Raw genomic sequence first — 21394 nt, 5'->3', positions numbered from 1 at the left:
TTGCACAATATTCTTTGCACAAATTGCACAATATTCTTTGCACAATATTCTTTGCACAAAAATGCTGTAGAAACTCAGCGGGCGAGGCAGCATCTATGGAGCGAAGGAAATAGGCAACGTTTATTTGCACAACCTTGCACAAGTTTCTTTGCGCATGTTGCTTTACACAAGTTTATTTGCACGACTTAACACGGGTTGCTTTGCGCAACTTCGCGCAACTTTCTTTGCACGAGTAGCTTTGCACAACTTTGAGCAAATTTATTTCTCCCTCCCTCGCTGCGCTTTGTCCATCAGGCCAGCGTGCCTTGGGATTTTCCCCTCTGGCTGCTCTGATTTCTTCCCACATCACATTTCCCCCCTTGCCCTGCTTTAGAATGGATGTCATGAGGATGGAGAGAGTGCAGAGAAGATGTTGTCTACAATTTCTACAAACCCTTCTTCAGACTGAAGGAAATAGGCAACGTTTCGGGCCGAAACCCTTCCGGGTTTCGGCCCAAAACGTTGCCTATTTCCTTCAATCTAAAGAAGGGTTTTGGCCTGAAACGTTGCCTATTTCCTTCGCTCCATAGATGCTGCTGCACCCGCTGAGTTTCTCCAGCATTTTTGTCTACCTTCGATTTTCCAGCATCTGCAGTTATCTCTTAAACACAGTTATGGGATCACAGCGATGGGGGGGCGGGGCGGGGCGGGGCTGGCCACGAGGGGGCGGGGCTTGTGGGAGGGGCGGGGCTAACTGGAGGGGCGTGGCGAACTGGGCGGGGCTGGTGATGAGGGGCGTGGCTATCACAAGGATCGTGGCTTGCGGAGGGGCGTGGCTATCCGGAGGGGCGTGGCTATCCGGAGGGGCGTGGCTAGCCGGAGGGGACGGGGCTTGCAGAGGAGGCGGGGCTAGCCGGAGGGGCGGGGCTATCACAAGGATCGTGGCTTGCAGAGGGGCGTGGCTATCCGGAGGGGCGTGGCTAGCACAAGGATCGTGGCTTGCAGAGAGGGCGTGGCTATCACAAGGATCGTGGCTTGCAGAGGGGGCGTGGCTAACCAGAGGGGCGTGGCTAGCTATGGGGCGTGGCTGTCGGTGAGGGGGCGTGGTTAACCGGGGGCGGGACCGGCGGGTTGTCCGTTGGGCCGCTGCTGCAGCGCGCGCTCCGCCTGCAGGCAGTTTGGCGTCGAGTGCGGGCGGGTGGACGGGATCCAGCTCCATGTGGGCACCTGCCGGCAACTTGTACAAGTGAGTGAGGGAGGGAGGGCCGTTAAGGTCAAGTTCAGTTGAAGTTCATGTCATGTGTGTGTGTGGTACTCTGTATGTGTGATACTGTGTGTACATGTGTGTGAGAGGAAGGGGCACTTCGTGTGTGTGTGTGGTACTCTGTATGTGTGACATCACATTGTATGTCTGATACTGTGTGTACATGTGTGTGAGAGTGTGAGAGGAAGGGGCACTTCGTGTGTGTGTGTGTGGCACTCTGTATGTGTGACATTGTATGTCTGATACTGTGTGTACATGTGTGAGAGGAAGGGGTACTTTGTGTGTGTGTGTGGTACTCTGTATATGTGACATTGTATGTCTGATACTGTGTGTACATGTGTGTGTGAGGCACTGTGCGTGTGTTAGTGTGTGAGAAAGGGGCATTTCGTGTGTACGTGTGTGAGAGAGAATGTGTGTGAGTTGGAGATTGTATGTGAGACACTGTGAGTGTGAGAGATACTCTGTGTGAGAAAGACACTGTATGTGTGCTAGTGTGTGTGTGTGAGAGTGAGAGAGGGGGGTTGTGTGTGAAAGATACTGTGTGTGTGTGTGTGTGAAACAATGTGTGTGAAACAATGTGTGTGTGAGAGACACTGTATGTGAGTGTGTGTGTAGAGTGTGTGTGTGAGTGTGTGTGTGATAGAGGGGGGTTGTGTGTGAAAGATACTGTGTGTGTGTGTGTGTGTGAGAAACACTGTGTGAAACAATGTGTGTGTGAGAGACACTGTATGTGTGTTGGTGTGTATGTGTGACTGTATATGTGTGTGAGTGAGAGAGAGAGGCGTTGTGTATGTGTGCAAGAGAGAGGGGTACTGTGCTTGTACTCACACCTATTGCCACCACAGACGTGTTGAGCCCTTCCCGCGTTCTGTACTTTTAAATCGGAAGGGCTGCCGAGAGAGGAGACAGAACTAGAGCCTCACTCAGTGTGGCTCTAGTTCAGTCTCCTCTCTCGGCAGCCCTTCTGATTTAAAAGAACAGAACGCAGGAAGGGCTCAGCATGTCTGTGGTGGCAAAAGGTGTGAGTTGAGCCTTCGTGTTGAGACCCTCCATCAGGAGTGACCCAAAAAATGAATATCCACCTCTCCCCTGGAGAGACTGTATTTGACCCGCTGAGCTCTGTCTGTTATACCAGATTCTTGCTTCTGTCGTCTATTTGTCTCCAGCCTTCCTGGTGTGTTTGAGTCTCTGACTTGCTCCTGCACATGACACTGTGTGCAGACAAGCCTCCTCTGAGCCTCGGTGGAAGTGGGAACGTTGGCAGAGTTGAGAAGTTGGTGCCAGTGAGACTTTTGTAGCAGTGCTGTGTGGGCGAGGACAGAGATTCAGTGGAGATTATTGCTGCAATCTCATTGCTGAGCAGCTGACATCCTTGGGAGTTATTCAGAGTTCCTGCCCCGACTCAGTGAAGCCATGGTTTTGGCCACGACGAGAGAGGGGAGAGCTCGGAGTTACAGACCAGGCTGTTTCCACATCCCACCATGGGCCAGGTGAGGGGGATTGGAGAGGAGGGGGATGTGGCATGAATAGCCTGCAGGTAACATGGGTTGGGCAATGGGATCTCTCTGTGAGCCAGCAGAGACTTGATGGGCCGAAAGGTCGTGAGTAAATATGGAAACTGGCAATGATTTGAAAAGGAATTGTTTGCGGTGTGCATGGCTGCTGTTTAAGGATGTGAAAGTCCCTGAAAGGGGAACCGAGGGGATTCTTCAAATTGTTCGAGAGATGAGGGATTCATCTTCACGGAAAGGTTGTCAATGGTGGATGTTCTCCTCGGAGAGAAGCAGTTAGGAGGAGGTTTGATAGAGGCAATGGGATAGGCTGGGGGTGGGTCTCCATTAACAGACTTGGAGTAACGCTGCTGGTAGAACCGTGCCTCACAGCACTGGAGACCCGGGTTCAATTCTGACCTCAGGTGCTGTCTGTGTGGAGTTTGCACGTTCTCCATGTGACTGTATGGGTGTTCTCCAGGTGCTGCGGTTTCCTCCCACATCCCAAAGGCGTGCAGGTTTGTACGTTAACTGTCCTCTGTAAATTGCCCTGACTGTGTAGGGAGTGGATGTAAAGTGGGACAACATAACAGAAAACCTAGACTGCAGGCGGTGTGAGGTGGCAATGTGACTAGGATATGACTGTCTGTTGGGGCGTGAGATCCCAGCCCGTCTGGAGACGGCATGAGGTGGCAGCCGGAGGCTAAGATATTAAATAAGAGCAGAATTAGTCCATTTGGCCTATCAAGCCTACTCCGCCATTCAATCATGGCCGATCTATCTCTCCCTTCTAACTCCATTCTCCTGCCTTCTCCCTATAACCCCTGACAACCGTACTAATCAAGAATCTATCTATCTCTGCCTTAAACATATCCATGGGCCTCCACAATCGTCTGTGGCAAAGAATTCCATAGATTAGCTACCCTCTGACTAAAGAATTCCTTCTCATCTTCCTAATAGAACACCCTTTAATTCTGAGGCTATGACCTCTAGTCCTAGACTCTCCCACTAATGGAAACATCCGCTCCACATCCCCTCTATCCAAGTCTTTCACTATTCGGTATGTTTCAATGAGGACCCCCTTCATTCTTCTAAACTCCAGCGAGTACAGGCCCAGTGCCGTCAAACACTCATCATAAATTAGCCTACTCATTCCTGGGATTATTCTTGTAAATCTCCTCTGGACCCTCCCCAGGGCCAGCACATCATTTCCCAGATATGGTGCCCAAAATTGCTCACAATTCTCCTAATGCGGCCTGACCAGAGCCTTATAGAGCCTCAGCATTGCATCCCTGTTTTTGTATTCTAGCCCTCTTAAAATAAATGCGAGCATTGTCTTTGCCAGGGGAAGGTGTAGAGCCTAGTCTCCCTGTGAAACACGTAAATGTCTGGCTGACCTGGACTAATATGCAGCAGCACAGGTTGTGAGAAATACACCGGAAAGGGGCAGGTCTGGTGTGTGACTCAGAACCCACAGGGGAGTTTTTATTGCAACAGACATGTGTTTTTATAGAAAATGTGGTAATTTTGCTGCAATGATGTCAATTGAAAAGCAAGGTATCTAATGTTTACATCCTTCAGAACAGATATTGCAACCAGTGAAGTTTTGAATTGTCTGTTTGATAAAGGGAAAGTACTGAGGTTCTGATATTACTGAATCAGAACCAAAGTCAGTGATGTATCTGGAGAAACAAGGAACTGCAGATGCTGATTTACAAAAAAGGACACAAAGAGCTCGAATAACTCAGCAGGGCAGACAGCATCTATGGAGGGAATGAACAGGCAGAAGATGGGTCCTGACCTGAAAATTCATCTATCCATTCCCTCCCCAGATGCTGCCTGACTCGTCGAGATCTTCCAGCACTTTGGGTTTTGCTCAAGATTCCAGCATCTACAATTCCTTGCGTCTCCAGGTGGTGAGTTACTCAGCTAAGGGCAGAGGAATTCAATGAATGGTGGTCTTTGAGGGTCTTTCTAACATTATTCACTCCCATGTCGATTCCCCTCTACCCCATTGCAGACATTGGACTGTCTATGGAACTGATACGCTACAATGCTGAGAACTATATTCTGCACTCTGTATCTTCTCTTTTGCTCTACACATTGTACATTTTCTTTGACATGTTTGTGCCTCTGTATGGTATATCAGTTCTGTTTGGATAGCATGTAAAACAAAGCTTTTTACTGTACCTTGCTACTTGTGACAGTAGTAAACATAAACCTTAGCTTAGGTCAGAGCTTGCAGTAGCATACACACCCCACCTCGTGGTTCCTGCCCTGATTTGGATCAGTTTGTTCAGCTCCAACGCTCTCCAGACCTGGGGTGTGCATGAATTAGGTGGCTTAATAGTCCACCGTCCATTGAGGAACTGACCATCGTATCTACCAGTTCATCTTCTCCCTCGCTGCGCTTTGTCCATCAGGCCAGTGTGCCTTGGGATTTTCCCCTCAGCCTGCTCTAATTTCTTCCCACATCACATTTCTCTCATTGCCCTGCTTTAGAATGGATGTCATGAGGATGGAGAGAGTGCAGAGAAGATTTACGAGGATGTTGCCTGGATTCAATAACCAGAGCTACAGGGAGAGGTTGGACATGGTGGGTCTTTATTCCTTGGAGTACAGGAGGCTGAGGGATGATCTTATAAAGGTGTATAAGATCATGAAGGGAAGTGATTTCATCCCCACACCTTCCTAGGGTTGAGAAGTTGAGATTGTCCATCCCCTGCTGTCTTCTATCTCTGTCCCGCCATTCTGTTTCTTTCATTGGTGGAAACATCTCGACATTTACCCTGTCGATTCACTAAGGCTCTCAACCCCTTCCAGAAGATCACTCCTCATTCTCCTGAACTCCAAAGAATACAAAGACAACTTCTTCAACCATGTATGGTAGGACAACTCCCTGAGCCCCAAAATTAGCAGATGAATTGCCTCGACTGCTAGTAATTAAGGTGACGCAAGCTCCACACAGTGCGCCACCGATCCAAGCACCACTCACGTGCTCTCTCCATGCTGACTCTCCTGCAGAAGGTGAAGGATTGTTGAATATCAGTCCTCTTCCTGACACAGCAGATCTAAAAATAAGGAGAGAACAAGGGAGCTGACAGACCACAGACATTCTCCCAGCTTGGTTACAGCGGCTGATTCTGCTGCTCCAGCTCTCTGTCCTAGTTTTGCAGATCAGCAAAGGTGGAGCATGGGGAGGGGGGGGGGGAACATTTCAATGTTCCGTTGTCAGTACACATGACAATTAAACACTCTTTGACTCTTGAAGCTGAGGCCAGACTTCGGGGTCAGAACATGGCAAGATGCTATTTCCTTTAACGTGTATCTGTACACTGTGGAGGGCTTGATTGTAATCATGTATAGTCGTTCCGCTGACTATAGCAGGCAACAAAAAAGCTTTTACTGTACCTCAGCACACATGACAATGAACTAAACTAGCCCAGTGACTCTTTTAACTCGGAGGCATCATGAGATGTCGCACCTTGAGTGGCTGAATGGCCTCCTATGATGCCTCAGGGTTCACGGAGGAGTCTCTGGGGTAGAAGAGAGTGTCCTGACACTGACCTACAGTAGGTCTCCTGATTCTGCCAATCCTCACCAACATTCACCCTCACATCCCTCCCGAGACATTACTTATTCCGATGAGTTTGAAAATTGAATGGTTGCTCCAGAATCCACAGGCTTTCGTTTTGAGCACTTTCCTATCACATGTGGACCTAAACTTTGCGCAGTTCTCAAAAAGGGCCTGTTTTTGTCAGGTGTTGATATTTGTGAGAGGAAAAATGGTGGGGGGCTGGAACATGCTTTCAGGGGTGGTGGTGGAGGCAGATACAATAGTGGCATTTAAGAAGCTTTTAGTTACATTTAGGTGCATAGATATGCAAGGAATTGAGGAGTATGGATCCCATGCAGGCAGAGAAGATCAGTTTAACTTGACATTGTGTTCGGCACAGACTGTGGGTCGAAGGGCCTATTTTTGTCAGGTGTTGATGTATGTGAGAGGAAAAATGTAAGTGGATGCTTTATGGACAGCACGGACATGATGGGCCAAATGGCCTGTTTCCATGAGATGACTGTAGCAAGCTGTAACCTTCAGTGAGGAAGCCTGAGTGCCCTTCACAAAAGTGGAGCTCAGCAGTTAGTGGGCAGTCATTAATCAGAGACGGGGTAAGGCAGGCAGCAGCATCCAGGGAGTGGATGGTTCACAGCTGGGCAGCGCTGGGTCTGTGCTGTGGACCTGGCGCTGCTCTCTCGCTCTCACTCGGTGCCGGTACACTCTTATCAGCCGCAGATCAGCAGAGCTTGGAAAGCTGTCATTTCCGATCAGCGAGCTGCCTTCCCGAGGCCCAGACCGCCTCAGCCACAGTTGTGATTTTGCGCGCATAGTTTGAAAGGCAGTTATATTGACCTTAAATAATGGAGCAATTTCTGTAGTAAGCTACTGTTCGGGGTTAGTCACAATTTGTGTTGTGTTTCTGTTTGTGTTTCATCACTTTTTTCCAAGAAGGAAATGAGTAATAAAAGGAAATTCTATAGCGTGTGTTATAAACTTCAGATAATAATTTGAGGTGAACAGATTGATGGAAGGCAATGATAGTGTGTCGGTGTGTGTGTGTACATTGACGTACATCTTTCTCTGTCTGTTGTCTACATGCATGGGTCCCTCAATATTGCTGTGTTATGCATGCATTGTGCAGTAAAGCCATGTATGGGACATCGTTCTCTGTGCCTGTGCCTGTGGCAGTGGATGTGGGCTTGTTCTCTTGCAGACATTCCCAGCATGACGTGGCATTTGTCTCTTCCCCCAATGTTTCATTGAACAACCAGCTCCCATCTTCCAAATGCGGACAATTTCTAACGTTGCCCCCAGATGGCAACTGGGCTAATCTGGAACGAGCTGGGGAGAGGTGGACAATAGACAATAGGTGCAGGAGTAGGCCATTCGGCCCTTTGAGCCAGCACCGCCATTCAATGTGATCATGGCTGATCATCCCTAATCAGTACCCCGTTCCTGCCGTCTCCCCATTTCCCCTGACTTTCCCCTATCTTTAAGAGCCCTATCTAGCTCTCTCTTGAAAGTATCCAGAGAACCGGCCTCCACCGCCCTCTGAGGCAGAGAATTTCACAGACTCACAACTCTCTGTGTGAAAAAGTGTTTCCTCATCTCCATTCTAAATGGCCGACCCCTTATTCTTAAACTGTGGCCCCTGGTTCTGGACTCCCCCAACATCGGGAAGATGTTTCCTGCCTCTACCCTGTCCAATCCCTTAATAATCTTATATGTTTCAATACGATCGCCTCTCATCTTTCTAAATTCCAGAGTATATGACAGTTCAACCATCCTGGGAATTAACCTGGTGATCCTACGCTGCACTCCCTCAATAGCAAGAATGTCCTTCCTCAAATTAGGGACCAAAACTGCACACAATACTCCAGGTGTGGTTTCACTAGGGCCCTGTACAACTGCAGAGGACCTCTTTGCTCCTATACTCAACTCCTCTTGTTATGAAGGCCAACATGCCATTGGCTTTCTTCACTGCCTGCTGTCGGTCGGCACCCTCATCGTCGGTCACATTGACCTCTCCACTTTCGCCTCTGGGTCCCCTCCTGACCCCTGCGTGGCGCCGAAACAGGCCCCAGGATGCGTCGACTCGCAGGGCTCCAACTCCAACCCGCGAGGGAGCCTCCCTATAGAGGATCTGTCTGCCTTTCACCGCGACCTGCGTTTTCGGAAGACAAGAAGGTGTGAAGTGAAAGACCAAGGTGGTTTTAGTGGTCGCCCTCACTATGACATGACATTTGATGCTGGTTCAGTGAGTGGTGGAACTCTGAGTGTGCCTCTTACTGATAGAAGCTGCAGGCTGATGAACCTACCTGCTAGCCTGACCATTGTACAGCATCCACCGTGAATCCCGTACTCCCAGTTACCAGCCATAACTCCCATTCTTCTGCCATTCTGTAGCTCACATCCCAACAGTATGAACATTGATTTCTCCAATTGTAGGTAACTTACCAAAGCCCCCCCCCCTTCCTTCCACCCCTCCTTTTTTTACCCCCTCTCTTCCCTGTGCCTCGCCTGCACCAATTTCCCCCCCCCCCCCCCCCCACCTTCCTCCTGCGTCCTTCCTCTGGCTCCACAATTTGCTGCTCTCCTATCCTTGTCTCACATCTTTAATCTTTTCATCTTTTGTCTTTGACCAACCATATATCTATCACAACCCCCCTCCTCACCTGCATCCACCTATCACTCACCAGGCTTTGTCCTGCCCCTCCTTTCTTTCGTTATTCTTCCCTCAGGCCCCCTCCCCCCACAATGTCTGAAGAAGGGTCCTGAAACGTCACCCATCCATGTTCTTCAGAGATGCTGCAGCACAACAGAGTTACTCCAACACTTTATGTCCAAATCCATGAACGTTCTTGCCCAACTGCACCAAGCCATCCATCATTCCACAGGGAAAGACCAGGATATTCCCACCACTCCCGGAGGCATTGGCAGACATTGCATTCCCACACAGAACACTGTGTGAGAAGCCACACACATGTTGGTCATGCCAGCTGCAGTGTCTGTGAACACCACCCACCTCCTTCCCCTCTGTCCCTGCATCCAGCATGACTTATCTGATGTCTCCTGCCATTCACACGGGTGATGGGGTGGCACTGCGGCTATAGCTGCTGCCAGAAACCTGCATTTGGTCCAGACCTTGAGAGCTGTCTGTGTGGAGTTTGCACGTTCTCCTTGTGACCGTGTGGATTTTCTCTGGATGCTCAGGCTTCCTCCCACATCCCAAAGACGTGCGGGTGTGTAGGTTAATTGGCTCTCTGTAAGTTGCCCCCTGAGTAGGTACGTGGGGAGCAGATATGATGGGCATATGAGAGAGAATTAGTAGCTAGAAATGCCCTGAGAGCAGGCATGGACTCGATGGGCTGAATCATAAGGAATAGGAGCAGAATTAGGCCATTCGGCCCATCAGGTCTACTCCGCTATTCAATCATGGCTGATCTATCTCTCCCTCCTAACCCCATTCTTTTGCCTTCTCCCCATAACCTCTGACACCCGTACTAATCAAGAAATGGCCTTCGATGCACTATGAAATATCAAAAGACCAATCTCTCTATAAAAATCAAATGGGAATGGAGTTGTGATTGTGACTGGGCATCAGTACTCTGGGAATAGTCTGGTTCTCCAAACTCCAGTCGGTGTAGACGGGGTGTCGGGGATAGAGCGCTGTCTCTGTCCCTTGGCTGGACGGACTGATCTGGTGCTCAGCTCCATGCCCGGTTCCTCTTACAGCTGTGAAGACCGTAGCCTAGTCTTGCCGCTGCGCCAACAACAGAGCTGGAGATGGCGGAGAAGCCGGGTCTACCGGATGATGCAGGTGCCGGTGAAATCAACCAGAAGAGCTTCCTGTTCAACCTGTACCAGTTTATGAAGGAGCGGGGCACTCCCATCGAGAGAATCCCACACCTGGGCTTCAAGCAAGGTGAGTGAGGGGCTGAGGCAGGAGGGGGGACTGAGCCTCGGGCATCCCTGGCAAAGGCTGATCAGCTTGGCAGGTGATGCCATGCATGGCAAGGGGTGCATCCACGATGGCATTCTGAGACACGGCGCTTCCCAAAACAAGTTCCACATCCAATAATGTATCATTAAAGAAAAGAAACACAGCAGGCAACCTTTGCTCAGTGAAGGGTGGCACGGCGGCAGAGCTGCTGCTTCACAACCCCTGAGACCCAGGTTCAATCCTGACACCAGGTGCTGTCTGTGTGGAGTTTGCATGATCTCCATGCAACTGTGTATGTTTCCTCTGGTTTCCTCCCACATCCCAAAGACGTGCGGGTTTGTAGGTTAATTGAGCCTCTGTAAATTGCCCCCTGGTGTGTAGGGAATGAATGATAAAGTGGGATAGCATAGAACTAGCATGAAAGGGTGATCTATGGTCGTTGTGGACTCGGTGGGCTGAGAAGCACTGCAGAAGCCTCAGAAGTACTGTAGCTTCTCCCCAAAAGCTGCAGTGCTTACGGCTACCCAGCGCGAGTGGGCGTGAGAGAGCGGTGGTGTCCTCTGGCGCAGGGAGTAACGGAGGAGGGAGGGGGGAACAATGACAATGACAATAATCTCGCTGTACATGGTGGGATCTTGACGGAAGTTCCAACCTTTGCTGATTCTGTGACTGCTTTCTCTTCGCAGTGAACCTGGCCACACTCTACAAGGCAGTGGAGAAGCTGGGTGGTTACGAAGTGGTGAGTCATTTTTTGTTGCCCTCTGTGGCAGGGAATTCCACAGTGGTACAGGTGGTACAGGTCTGAATCCCAGCCACCTGTGATGTTCCTGCTCTTTAGCCTTGGACTGTTCCTCCATCATGAGTCAGCCAGGCTTTGACTGAAGAAGGATCTGACCAGAAACGTCACCTATCCATGTTCTCGTCACCTGCCTGATCTGCTGAGTTACTAGCGTTTTGCCTTTTTTTGACTGGCAGCCTGGTCCTACTCTGCCTTGCAATGCAGGCCGTGCATTTACCCCTCTATAAAGCTCAAGAGTCTAGAATATTTAACTCCCTGACATTGGGCCCTAATACTGTTCCAATGAAGCTTGCTCGAAGCTCAAGGATAACACCTCACCCTCTAACTAGACTTGCCTCAGACCTCCAGCCTCAATGCTGACTTCAGCACCTTCCAGTCACGATATGTTGCCTTTCTCTGTGTGCCTCATGGTATCATCAGGGTTCAGTTCTTGTCCCCTCAATCGTATCTCCTGTGGGGTGACCATCGCCCCCTCGCCTGTCAACTGTGTTCAGCACCAATCCGTCAATCTCTGCTCCCTTTCAGACCCGCCCTGTTCACTCCCTCTTGCCCCTCCTCACCACCCTGACAACCTAAAACATGTTTGATTAACATCGAAGATAGACACAGAATGTTGGAGTAACTCAGCGGGGCAGGCATGATCTCTGGATAGAAGGAATGGGTGACGTTTCGGGTCGAGACTCTTCTTCAGATTGAGAGTCAGGGGAGAGGGAAACACGGAGGTGAGGAAGTGTAAGGTGTGAAAACAGGACATCAAAGGTGATGAATCTCAAGGCAAATGTAGCTCAAGGATCAAGGTTAGCTTGGAGAAGGTGACAAGGAAGCATCTGTTTCCATCTGTTCCCAGTTTTAGTGGGAGACCATCGACCCCAAACATTAGCAGTGTCCTGTCCCCACCCACGCTGCCTGGCAATATACAATAGACAATAGGTGCAGGAGTAGGCCATTTGGGCCTTCGAGCCAGCACCGCCATTCAATGTGATCATGGCTGATCATCCCCAATCAGTACCCTGGCCTGCTGACTCTTTCTGGCAGTTTCTATCTATATTTTGGATCTCAAACGTCTGCAGTATTTTGTCCGTGGAGGCCTGTCGCGTACTTCCCCTGACATTTTGGCACCGGTCTTTCCCATGCGCAGTGTCCAATCCAATGAATTCCAATCTCAAGGGCTTGACTTGGAAACCAGCCCCAAACAAACGTCAACATCTCGGCCCTCTGAGACCTACTGGTCATGGGGACTTGTCCAGACTTTGGTTCCCAGGAATCCTCAGCTGGGAATTGGCAAGGCGTGTTGGAAAACATCCACAAAATCATCACGTCATTCGCATTTCTTCTCCAGCAGCAGCTTCCAGCTGCACCCTGGTGACCTGGCACGGGTCACGCTCCCTGTGAGGGGGAGAAGTCATTGTTTGGGTATCTGCAGCTATTGGGACCTCCAAAGTGTCCGGAGGTTGCTCACCAGGAAAGGGGCCCTGGGTGACTCCAACCTCCCTGGTCTACAGGGACTGAATCACGGGGAGATACAGGTCAGGGACAGGCCCTTCGGCCCAACGAGTCCGTGCCGACCATCAACCACTTATTTACATAGTCCTACATTAGTCCCATTCCTTTTTTCTCCTTTGACGTTTTATTGGAAGTTGAAGGAAAAGATCAAAGTTTCTCATCAAATGGCCCCAGATTCCAGCACTCCCTACACACTGGGGGATGTAGGAGGGAACCGGAGCATATAGTCACAGGGAGAATGTGAAATCTGAACACACATAGAGTGCAGGAGGTCGGGATTGAACCCGGATCCCTAGCTGTGTGAGACAGCAGCTCTACCCGCTGCGGCGCACAGACGTTGCCATGGCCGGAGTCTCCTGGACACGACAGTGTTCCAGTCCAAGTTGTCCTTCACCCTCCCTGGATACTCACGTGACGTGCAGCAGGACGTGACTGGCAAAGTGGGTCTCCCATGGGCTCTGTGCTGCTGGCATCAGGGAACAAGGCAACTGCAGCTGTTGCTCCAAAATTCTCAGCAAAAGCACAATACCTGACAGCTGCATCATCTGGAGCAAGGATTAAAATAGGAATCTGTTGCCTCAGCAGGTGACAGAGAGCGGGAGATGCTGCCTCCCTCCTCCTCCTCCTTGCTTCCTTCCTTTATGTCAGAGAGACAGCATGGAAACAGGCCCTTCGGCCCACCGAGTCTGTGCTGACAAACGATTACCCATACACTGATACTATCCCACATACTAGGGACAATTTACAGATGGCAAAAATTAACCTACAAGCCCGAACGTCTTTGGAGTGTATAAACATTGTGCTCTGTAAAACCCATATAAACAAATAATTGTTCAGTGTGTATATATAATAAAATAAACAGAAAAATAAATGGCAATAATAGTGTAAAGTCAAAAACATAACTCAATAAATAAATAAAAGTTCAATAAATTAAAAAATACAGGTTGAAGGGCCTGTTTCCACGCTGTAACTCTACATTAAACTGAACCAGCAAAAGGGCCACATAGCTGGGGCACATATGAGTGCCCATGGCTATATCTTTAGCTTGAAGAAAGTGAGAGAAGTCAAAAGAGAAGTTGAGGCCAAGTTCAGCCAGGTGGAGGAGAATGTTAGTGGAGGGGAATCGATTAGGAAGATAGACACAAAAAGCTGGAGTAACTCAGCGGGTCGGACAGCATCTCTGGAGAAAAGGAATGGGTGACGTTTCGGATTGAGACCCTTCAACTGACAGAGAGACAGGGGAAAGGGAAACAAGGTGATGTATGGAGATAGAACAAATGAATGAAAGATATGCAAAAAAGTAACATTGATATGGGAAACAGGCCATTATTAGCTGTGGCCTAAAGCAAAAATGAGTACAGACAATGAGTCTCAACAAGACGACTTTGAAGCTGGTACGACTTGGGTGGGGGAGGGATGGAGAGAGAGTGGATGCAAGGGTTACTTGAAGTTAGAGAAATAAAAATTCATACCACTGGGTTGTAAATTGCCCGAGTTGCCCAAACATATTGGGTCTCTGTCAAGAAAGATCCCGGAAGGCCTTGAGACATTCCTGGTGGAGGGTGGAGGTGTAAAGGGACTGGACATCCACGGTGAATATGAAGAAATGGGGTCTAGGAATTGGAAGTTGTTGAAATGATGAAGAGCATGTGAGATGCCTGCCTCGGATGTAGGTTGGAAGGGACTGAACAAGGTGAAAGTGGAGGTATGTGGAGATGAGTTTGGCCAGGGGCAATCCCGTTTGTGCATTCTGGGAAGGAGATAGAAATGAGCAATGGGAGATTGTTAACCTGGAGAATCAACAAGGAGTAGGTGTAGTCCAAGGAAGCACATGGCAGGTTGGCTGACGAGGTGGGGGCAGTGGGAATACATTCTGGAGAGGGGCAGGAACACGGCCATCTGCTGCTCGGAGAGCACACTGCTGACAAAGTGGGGAATTTCCCCCCCCCTTCCCCCGACAAACCGTTAACTTCAGACATGGGAATTCAGGTTTTACTGAGAAATAATGACTGTATCTCTCCAAGTCAGGAAGTGTGCGTGTACAGAGAACTGATAAAATTATACTGATGATTTAAAACCGCTAGCGTGACAGACAAACCCTCCACCACACCAGTCCCCTACCAGTAATTTCACAAGAATGAACTTGGGTCAATTTCACTCAATACTTTGCCTATCCATTTATCTGTCCAAATGTATTTTAAGTCAGATTTGCATCTTCTTCTATAGATTCCTTTGGCAGCTCATCCCAGGTACAGACTACCATCGGAGTGAATAAATTGCCATCTTAAATCTCTTTTTCTCACCATAATCCGATGTCCTCTAGTTTTAGAATCCTCTACCCTAGGAAAAAGACTGTGAGCGTTCACTTAATGCGTGCCCCTCACGATCTTGTACACCTCTATAAGGTCACCCCTCAGCCTCCGTTGCATCAAAGAAAAAAAGGCCCAGCCTGTCCAAACCAATGATCAGTCTGAAGAAGGGTTTCGGGTGCGGCAGCATCTATGGAGCGAAGGAAATGGGCAACGTTTCGGGCCGAAACCCTTCTTCAGACTGAAGGAAATAGGCAACGTTTCGGGCCGAAACCCGGAAGGGTTTCGGCCCGAAACGTTGCCTATTTCCTTCGCTCCATAGATGCTACTGCACCTGCTGAGTTTCTCCAGCACTTTTGTCTGTCCAAACTCTTCCTGGCCTCACCAAGCTATCTCACTGGGCCCATCTCTCTCTCTCTCTCTTCATAAGAGCTGGGAAAGGCTAGAGATGAAACAGGTGTTAAGTTGGAGGGAGGAGAGACTGCTTGGGGGAATAAGGTGTCTGTGCCAGGATGATGTATGGAGATGTGTTGGCAATAACTACAAATGCTGGTTTACACCAAAATGCTGGAGTAACTCAGCGGGACAGGCAGCATCTCTGGGTGACGTTTCGGCTCGAGACCCTTCTTCAGACTGAGATGTTTGGTGATGCTGCCCACTGCCACCCAGTGCTACTGACCAACTACATACTGCACCAGAGACCTGGGTTCGATCCTGACCATGGGCACAGTGTGCGTGTGTGCAGTTTGCACGTTCTTCCTGTGACCACGTGCGTTTCCTTTGCGTGCCCCTGGTTTCCTCCCACAACCCTATCCGCGTACACCACAGTTGCTGCTTGGCCCACTGAATTACTCCAGCACTTAGTGTTTTTTTATTTTGTAAACCAGCATCTGCGGTTCCTTGTGTCTACCAAAGACATGCGGGATTTGTAGGTTAATTGTCCCTCTGTAAATTACCCCTAATGGGTCGGGAGTGGATGAGAAAGTGGGATAACATAGAACTGGTGTGAACCCGGTGGGCCGAAGGGTCTGTTTCCACGCTGGATCTCGAAAACGAAATGTAAAACTAAATTCCTTCTCTGCTCCTGCAGGTCACCACAAGCCGTCTTTGGAAGAATATTTACGATGAGCTGGGGGGCAGCCCAGGCAGTACCAGCGCCGCCACCTGTACTCGCCGGCACTACGAGAGGTAGGAGTGGGCACAGTGCAGAGACTACACACCTGTGTGGAGGGGTGGGTACCCCCTCTGCTGGCTGTCTGGGGCAGTTGCCAAGAAGGGTTCTAACCCGAAACATCACCTATTCACATTCTCCAGAGTTGCAGCCTGACCTGTTGTTTAGTTGAGACATACAGCGTGGAAACAGGCCCTTCGGCCCGCTGAGACCACACCGACTGCACACGGCTCAAGCTGACTCTTACAAAATAAACAGAGAATGCTGGAAAGGCTCAACAGGTCAGGCAGCATCTGTGGAGGGAGAAACTATCCATGTTCCTTTAACTTGCACCTGACGTTATTCATGTTATTCCTCTATCATGTATCATTATACTATGGATGGTTTGTTTCTCTTGCCCCTCTCTCTCTCTTCCCCCCCCCCCCCCCCCCCCCCCTTCCCCTCCCTCCCTCTCTCCCTCCCCCCCCCTCTCTTCCCCCTCCCTCCCTCTCTCCCACCTCTCTTGGACAGGCTGGTGTTGCCGTACGAACGCCACCTGAGGGGGGAGGCTGACCGACCTCTGCCGGCGGGCAAGCCCCGGAAACAGTACAAGGTGGTCCGGGGCAAGGACGGCAAGGGCTCCAGCGCTGAGCTGAAGGAGCAGAACAGCAAGCGGAGACCGGGGAAGACAGGCGTGCAGCAGAACCAAGGCGGTGAGGTACGGTAACCCACTCCTTCCCGACTGTCTGTCTACGGAGAGTGGTGGCACAAGGCGCAGCGGGTAGAGCCGCTACCTCACAGCACCGGAGAACTGGGTTCCATCCTGACATCGGGTGCTGTCCATGTGGAGTTTGCACGTGGGTTCTCCTTGTGATCGCGTGGGTTTCCCCGGGTGCACTGGTACAGGTTGAGTGGTTAGTCTGCCGCTGTAAATTGTGTGGGGGTGACAACAGCTGGGAAGAAACTGAAACTGTCACTGAATCCGGAGGTGTGTGTTTTCACATTTCTGTACCTTCTGCCCGATGGGAGAGGGGAGAAGAGGGAGTGACCGGGGGTACGACTGGCCCTTGATGATGCTGCTGGCCTTGCCGAGGCAGCGTGGGGTGTAAATGTAGCTTGGGCATCCCTGTGACTGAAGATTTCTGTCTTGTGTCCCCTCTTCCCCCCCCCATCACACCCACACACAGATCCCCCTTCTGGCGGCCAATGCGGACACGGGGTCGGGGTCGGCCAGGGACCCTCGCCGCCACTGCACATCTCCTACCGAAGACCACAAGTGCCCGGGAACGGACGGGGCGACGACGGGAGACAAAGGCTGTGCTGGGTCCCCACGACCAGCCGGCGACAAGGTCCCTGGTCCGGGGTCGAATGAGGAGCTGCGGGTGGCGGGAGGGGGCGGCGGAGAGACGGGGCCGGAGCTGGAGCCGGGTCCCCACCGCTCTTCGCCCTGGAAGGAGCGGGCAATCCTGTCGCCTTTAGCCAAGAAGAAGTTCCTCGCCCAGAGAGGGGTGGTGGCGGCGGCCGGAGCCGGAGCGGTCAGTCTGGCCAGACCCTCGGTCATCCAGCCGCCGCCGCCTCCACCGCGCCCGGCCGGCTGTCGGATAGCGGGGGAGAGTGGACAGGAGCCGCGGACAAGCCCGGCGCCCCCGCTGCGTCCAGCCGCGGTCAAGCCGCTGCCTCTCCCTGACAGACGGTCCGGGTTCTCCTGCTGCCGCGGCTACAGGGAGCTGTACGACCGGCCTACCGACCTCAGCTTGCCCCGACCCCGGCCTCTCACCCACCCGCCGTGGGCAGTCGAGCCAGGCCGACCTAAAGCGTGCTGGGTGCCGCCTCTAAGCGTGGCGCTGCCGCGGAGGGTACCGGTCAAGCGGCTGAAGGCGGCCGGAGGTTTGTGCGAGGCGGGCCCGCTGACGGAGGCGGCTTTGGGCAAGAGGTATCGCGTCGTGTCCCCGCTGCGAGTGGTGAAGCAGCCGGAGGCCCATGAGGGACCGGCGGGGGAGGACAAGCCGGGCAAAGCCCCTCCGCCGACCTGGTTGCTGGCGGCGCCCAGAGCCCACCTCCCCTGCCCAGCCCCGGCGCTGAGGGAGCGGTTCCCGGCCGCCTACCTCCTCCCATTCAAAGGGCAGGCACTCTATTCCTCCCTCGTCCCCTCGCTCGCCTTCAGCTCCTTCATGGCGCCGGCCGGGCCGGCGGGGACTCTCACCGCTCCTGGATACCCGCTGGATCTCTACAAACATTGGGCAACCGGACCTTCCTACGACTCCTTCCTCCGGCATCGTCTCTACCCGCTAGCTAGTTATCCCACGCCCTACCTCTCCGCCCATGTGCGGCCTCCGCTGTAGAGCGGCTCGGCTCGGCCCGGGCGACTGCGCTGGGCCGGGGCCTGTGACAGAGAATGCTCCAGCCTAGAACCACACAAACGGGGCATCGCCCCTCACTGAGCCAATGACCCGAGTCGCGCTGAAAGGACAGAAGATGGCCCGGGTCGACCTCGTGTGTAAATAATCTGTGACGGACAGAGACTGGCCGGGGATACAAGCCCCCCGGGAACTTCGGACATCGGCGCGGAACGACTTGACTTTGCCGAGCTCCGCGCTGCTGCTGCTGCTGCTCCGAGTGTCAAGAGGAATCCGATGGACTCGTTCAGGGAGCGACCGGTGAACCGCAGATGCTGGAATCTAGAGTGAAAAAAGCCAAAGTGTTGGAGGAACACAGCGGGTCAGGCAGCATCCGTGGAGGGAATGGACAGATGACGTTTTGTGTCGGGACGGTGTGAGACTGGAGAGGTTGTACGTTACCCGAAATATTCCGCCACAGATGCTGCCTGACCCGCTGAGTTCCTCCGGCACTTTGACTTGCAACTGGTTTAGGGGGCAAACGGGCCAGGAGGTGAGAGTTGGACGATTCCTTGTAGATTAGCAAACAAATAGAGATAATTTATATACACATAAACCTGGAGTAACTCAGCGGGACAGGCAGCATCTCCGGAGAGAAGGAATAGGTGACGTTTCGGGTGGAGACCCTTCTTCAGACAGAGTCAGGGGAGAGGGAAACGAGAGATATAGACGGCGAAGTAGAGATATAGAACAAATGAATGAAAATATGCAAAAAAGTTATGATAAAGGAAACAGGCCATTGTGGGTTAGGTGAAAATGAGACTCAACAAGACGACGTTGAAGATGGTATGACTTGGTATGGGGGGGATGTGGGGGGAGGGAAAGCAAGGGCTACCTGAAGTTGGAGAAATCAGATTCATACCACTGGGTTGTAAGCTGTCAATTTGCGTTTGGCCTCACTTTGACAATGGAGGAGGCCTAGATCAGAAAGGTCAGTGTGAGAATGGGAAGACTCGATATCATCCAACATCAAGTCGGCACATGCTGTATGTGGCATCTCACCGCGCAGAAACGAGCAGCCGGGAACTGCAGGTGCTGCTTTACACCGAAGACCGACACAAAATGCTGGAGTAACTCAGCGGGACGGGCAGCATCTCTGGAGAGAAGGAATGGGTGGCGTTTCGGGTCGAGACCCTTCTTCGCCCATTTCTTCTATCCAGTGAGCGTGCAGAAATGAGCGGCACTTTGCAACATTATAAGGCGGCCACACACACCTCACCGCCGCTGGAACACTTGCGACAACTGAGACTAGACGCCATCTCCCACCCGTGACTGAATGAACCGAGGAGCTCTCGGGATGATGGACTAATGAATACAATTGGTGTCTGTGTCACCTCTCTCTGAAGGACGTGCATGTAAACGTGACTCTAAACTATGTATTTGATAAAGACCAACATGTCGCCAGAAAACTGATTCTATGTTTAATCCCTGTAAATGAAATGTTGGTGATCTCTGATCGTGCTTTAGCCATCTGTCTTCCCCGGGTTGACCTGTTATGTTCGGTTAGATCAATTTGATCCGTGTTTCCTCGCTCCCCCCCACCCACCGACTTTGCCTGGTGTAATGGCGACCTGAGGACCCATAATCCTCCCAGCTTCGGAAACCTCTCTATCTGCCTCGTGTTGTGAGCGGGCACTCGGCGAATGGAATGGTATACACTCTATTGTCACATGTGACAAGGCACAGTGAAATTCTTTCCTTGCATACCCGAGGTGTACAATGTAGCTGAAGGGATAGTCTGGGATCGTGTTATAGGAACAGAATTAGGCCATTCGGCCCATCGGGTCTACTCCGCCATTCAATCTTGGCAGGAGAATGGGGTTAAGAGGGGAAATGAGATATCCTGGGATGGCAGGACTTTCATATGAAGAAAGACTGGATAGACTCGGCTTGTACTCGCTAGAATTTAGAAGATTGAGGGGGGATCTTGTGGAAACTTACAAAATTCTTAAGGGTTTGGACAGGCTAGATGCAGGAAGATTATTCCAGATGTTGGGGAAGTCCAGAACTAGGGGTCACAGTTTAAGGATAAGAGGGAAGTCTTTTACGACCGAGATGAGAAATCATTTTTTACACAGAGAGTGATGAATCTGTGGAATTCTCTGTCACAGAAGGTAGTTGAGGCCAGTTCATTGGCTATATTTAAGAGGGAGTTAGATGTGGCTCTTGTGGCTAAAGGGATCAGGGGGTATGGAGAGAAGGCAGGTACGGGATACTGAGTTGGATGATCAGCCATGATCATATTGAATGGCGGTGCAGGCTCGAAGGGCCTAATGGCCTACTCCTGCACCTATTGTCTATGTTTCTATGACATGATCCAAGATTGCATGGCGGAGTCGACAATTCACTTCTGACCTTATTTAGGGGAAGCGGGGTCTTCATGGTCTTGAACAGCGACTGATTAAACCCGTGGACAAGGGCACACTCTCGTGTTGGATTGCGGAATTGCAGCCAGCAAACCTTTCATTCTAGAAACAAGGAATTGTAGAAGTTAGACACAAAATGCTGGAGTAATTCAGCGGGACAGGCAGCAACTCCGGAGAGAAGGAATGGGTGATTGGATAGGTATATGGACGGGAAAGGAATGGAGGGTTATGGTCTGAGTGCAGGTAGATGGGACTAGGGGAGAATAAGTGTTCGGCACGGACTTAAAGGGCCGAGTTGGCCTGTTTCCGTGCTGTAATTGTTATATGGTGACGTTTCAGGTCGAGACCCTTCCTCAGACTTGTTTGTCTTGTCTGCCTGAATAAGGGGCAAGGCCGTAAACGTCACCTATTCCTTTTCTCCAGAGAAGCCGCCTGACCCACTGTTACTCCAGCTTGTTTGTGTCTTTCTTCAGGTTCAAGCCAGCATCTGCAGTTCCTTCCTACACACCTCGGTCACCCTATACTGTGGTGGTCAACCCATGTCCCGATTCTAAGCCACATCTCAACCAGTGCTTGGTTTCCCGGGTGCTGCTCTGCCAAGTTCACGCCCCGCAAAACAGTCTCCAAAAGCGCCAA

At 51.2% G+C, this 21394-nt stretch overlaps 1 protein-coding gene across 1 annotated transcript; it reads left to right on the top strand.

Moving 5' to 3' along the window:
* The first annotated feature begins 1127 nt into the window (after positions 1-1127).
* Positions 1128-18338, top strand: arid5a (AT-rich interaction domain 5A). The gene is made up of 6 exons (XM_033013823.1): positions 1128-1225; positions 10028-10217; positions 10922-10974; positions 15937-16034; positions 16528-16714; positions 17184-18338. The coding sequence occupies exons 2-6, from the start codon at positions 10079-10081 to the stop codon at positions 18336-18338; spliced, it is 1632 nt and encodes a 543-aa protein (XP_032869714.1). The 5' UTR covers positions 1128-1225; positions 10028-10078.
* Positions 18339-21394: the final 3056 nt, after the last annotated feature.

This window comes from Amblyraja radiata, chromosome 39, assembly GCF_010909765.2.
Source record: "Amblyraja radiata isolate CabotCenter1 chromosome 39, sAmbRad1.1.pri, whole genome shotgun sequence".
Classification (NCBI taxonomy): domain Eukaryota; kingdom Metazoa; phylum Chordata; class Chondrichthyes; order Rajiformes; family Rajidae; genus Amblyraja; species Amblyraja radiata.
The sequence above is the reverse complement of the archived record's forward strand: the minus strand, read 5'-3'. Positions and strand labels throughout refer to the sequence as shown.

What these genes read in the sequence shown, in the direction of transcription:
- arid5a (XM_033013823.1), top strand. Translation starts at nt 10,079, where the DNA reads ATGGCGGAGAAGCCGGGTCTACCGGATGATGCAGGTGCCGGTGAAATC. An exon ending in AGCTGGGTGGTTACGAAGTG is followed by an intron (nt 10,975 to 15,936) that starts GTGAGTCATTTT and finishes CTGCTCCTGCAG; the next exon opens with GTCACCACAAGCCGTCTTTG. An exon ending in ACTCGCCGGCACTACGAGAG is followed by an intron (nt 16,035 to 16,527) that starts GTAGGAGTGGGC and finishes TCTCTTGGACAG; the next exon opens with GCTGGTGTTGCCGTACGAAC.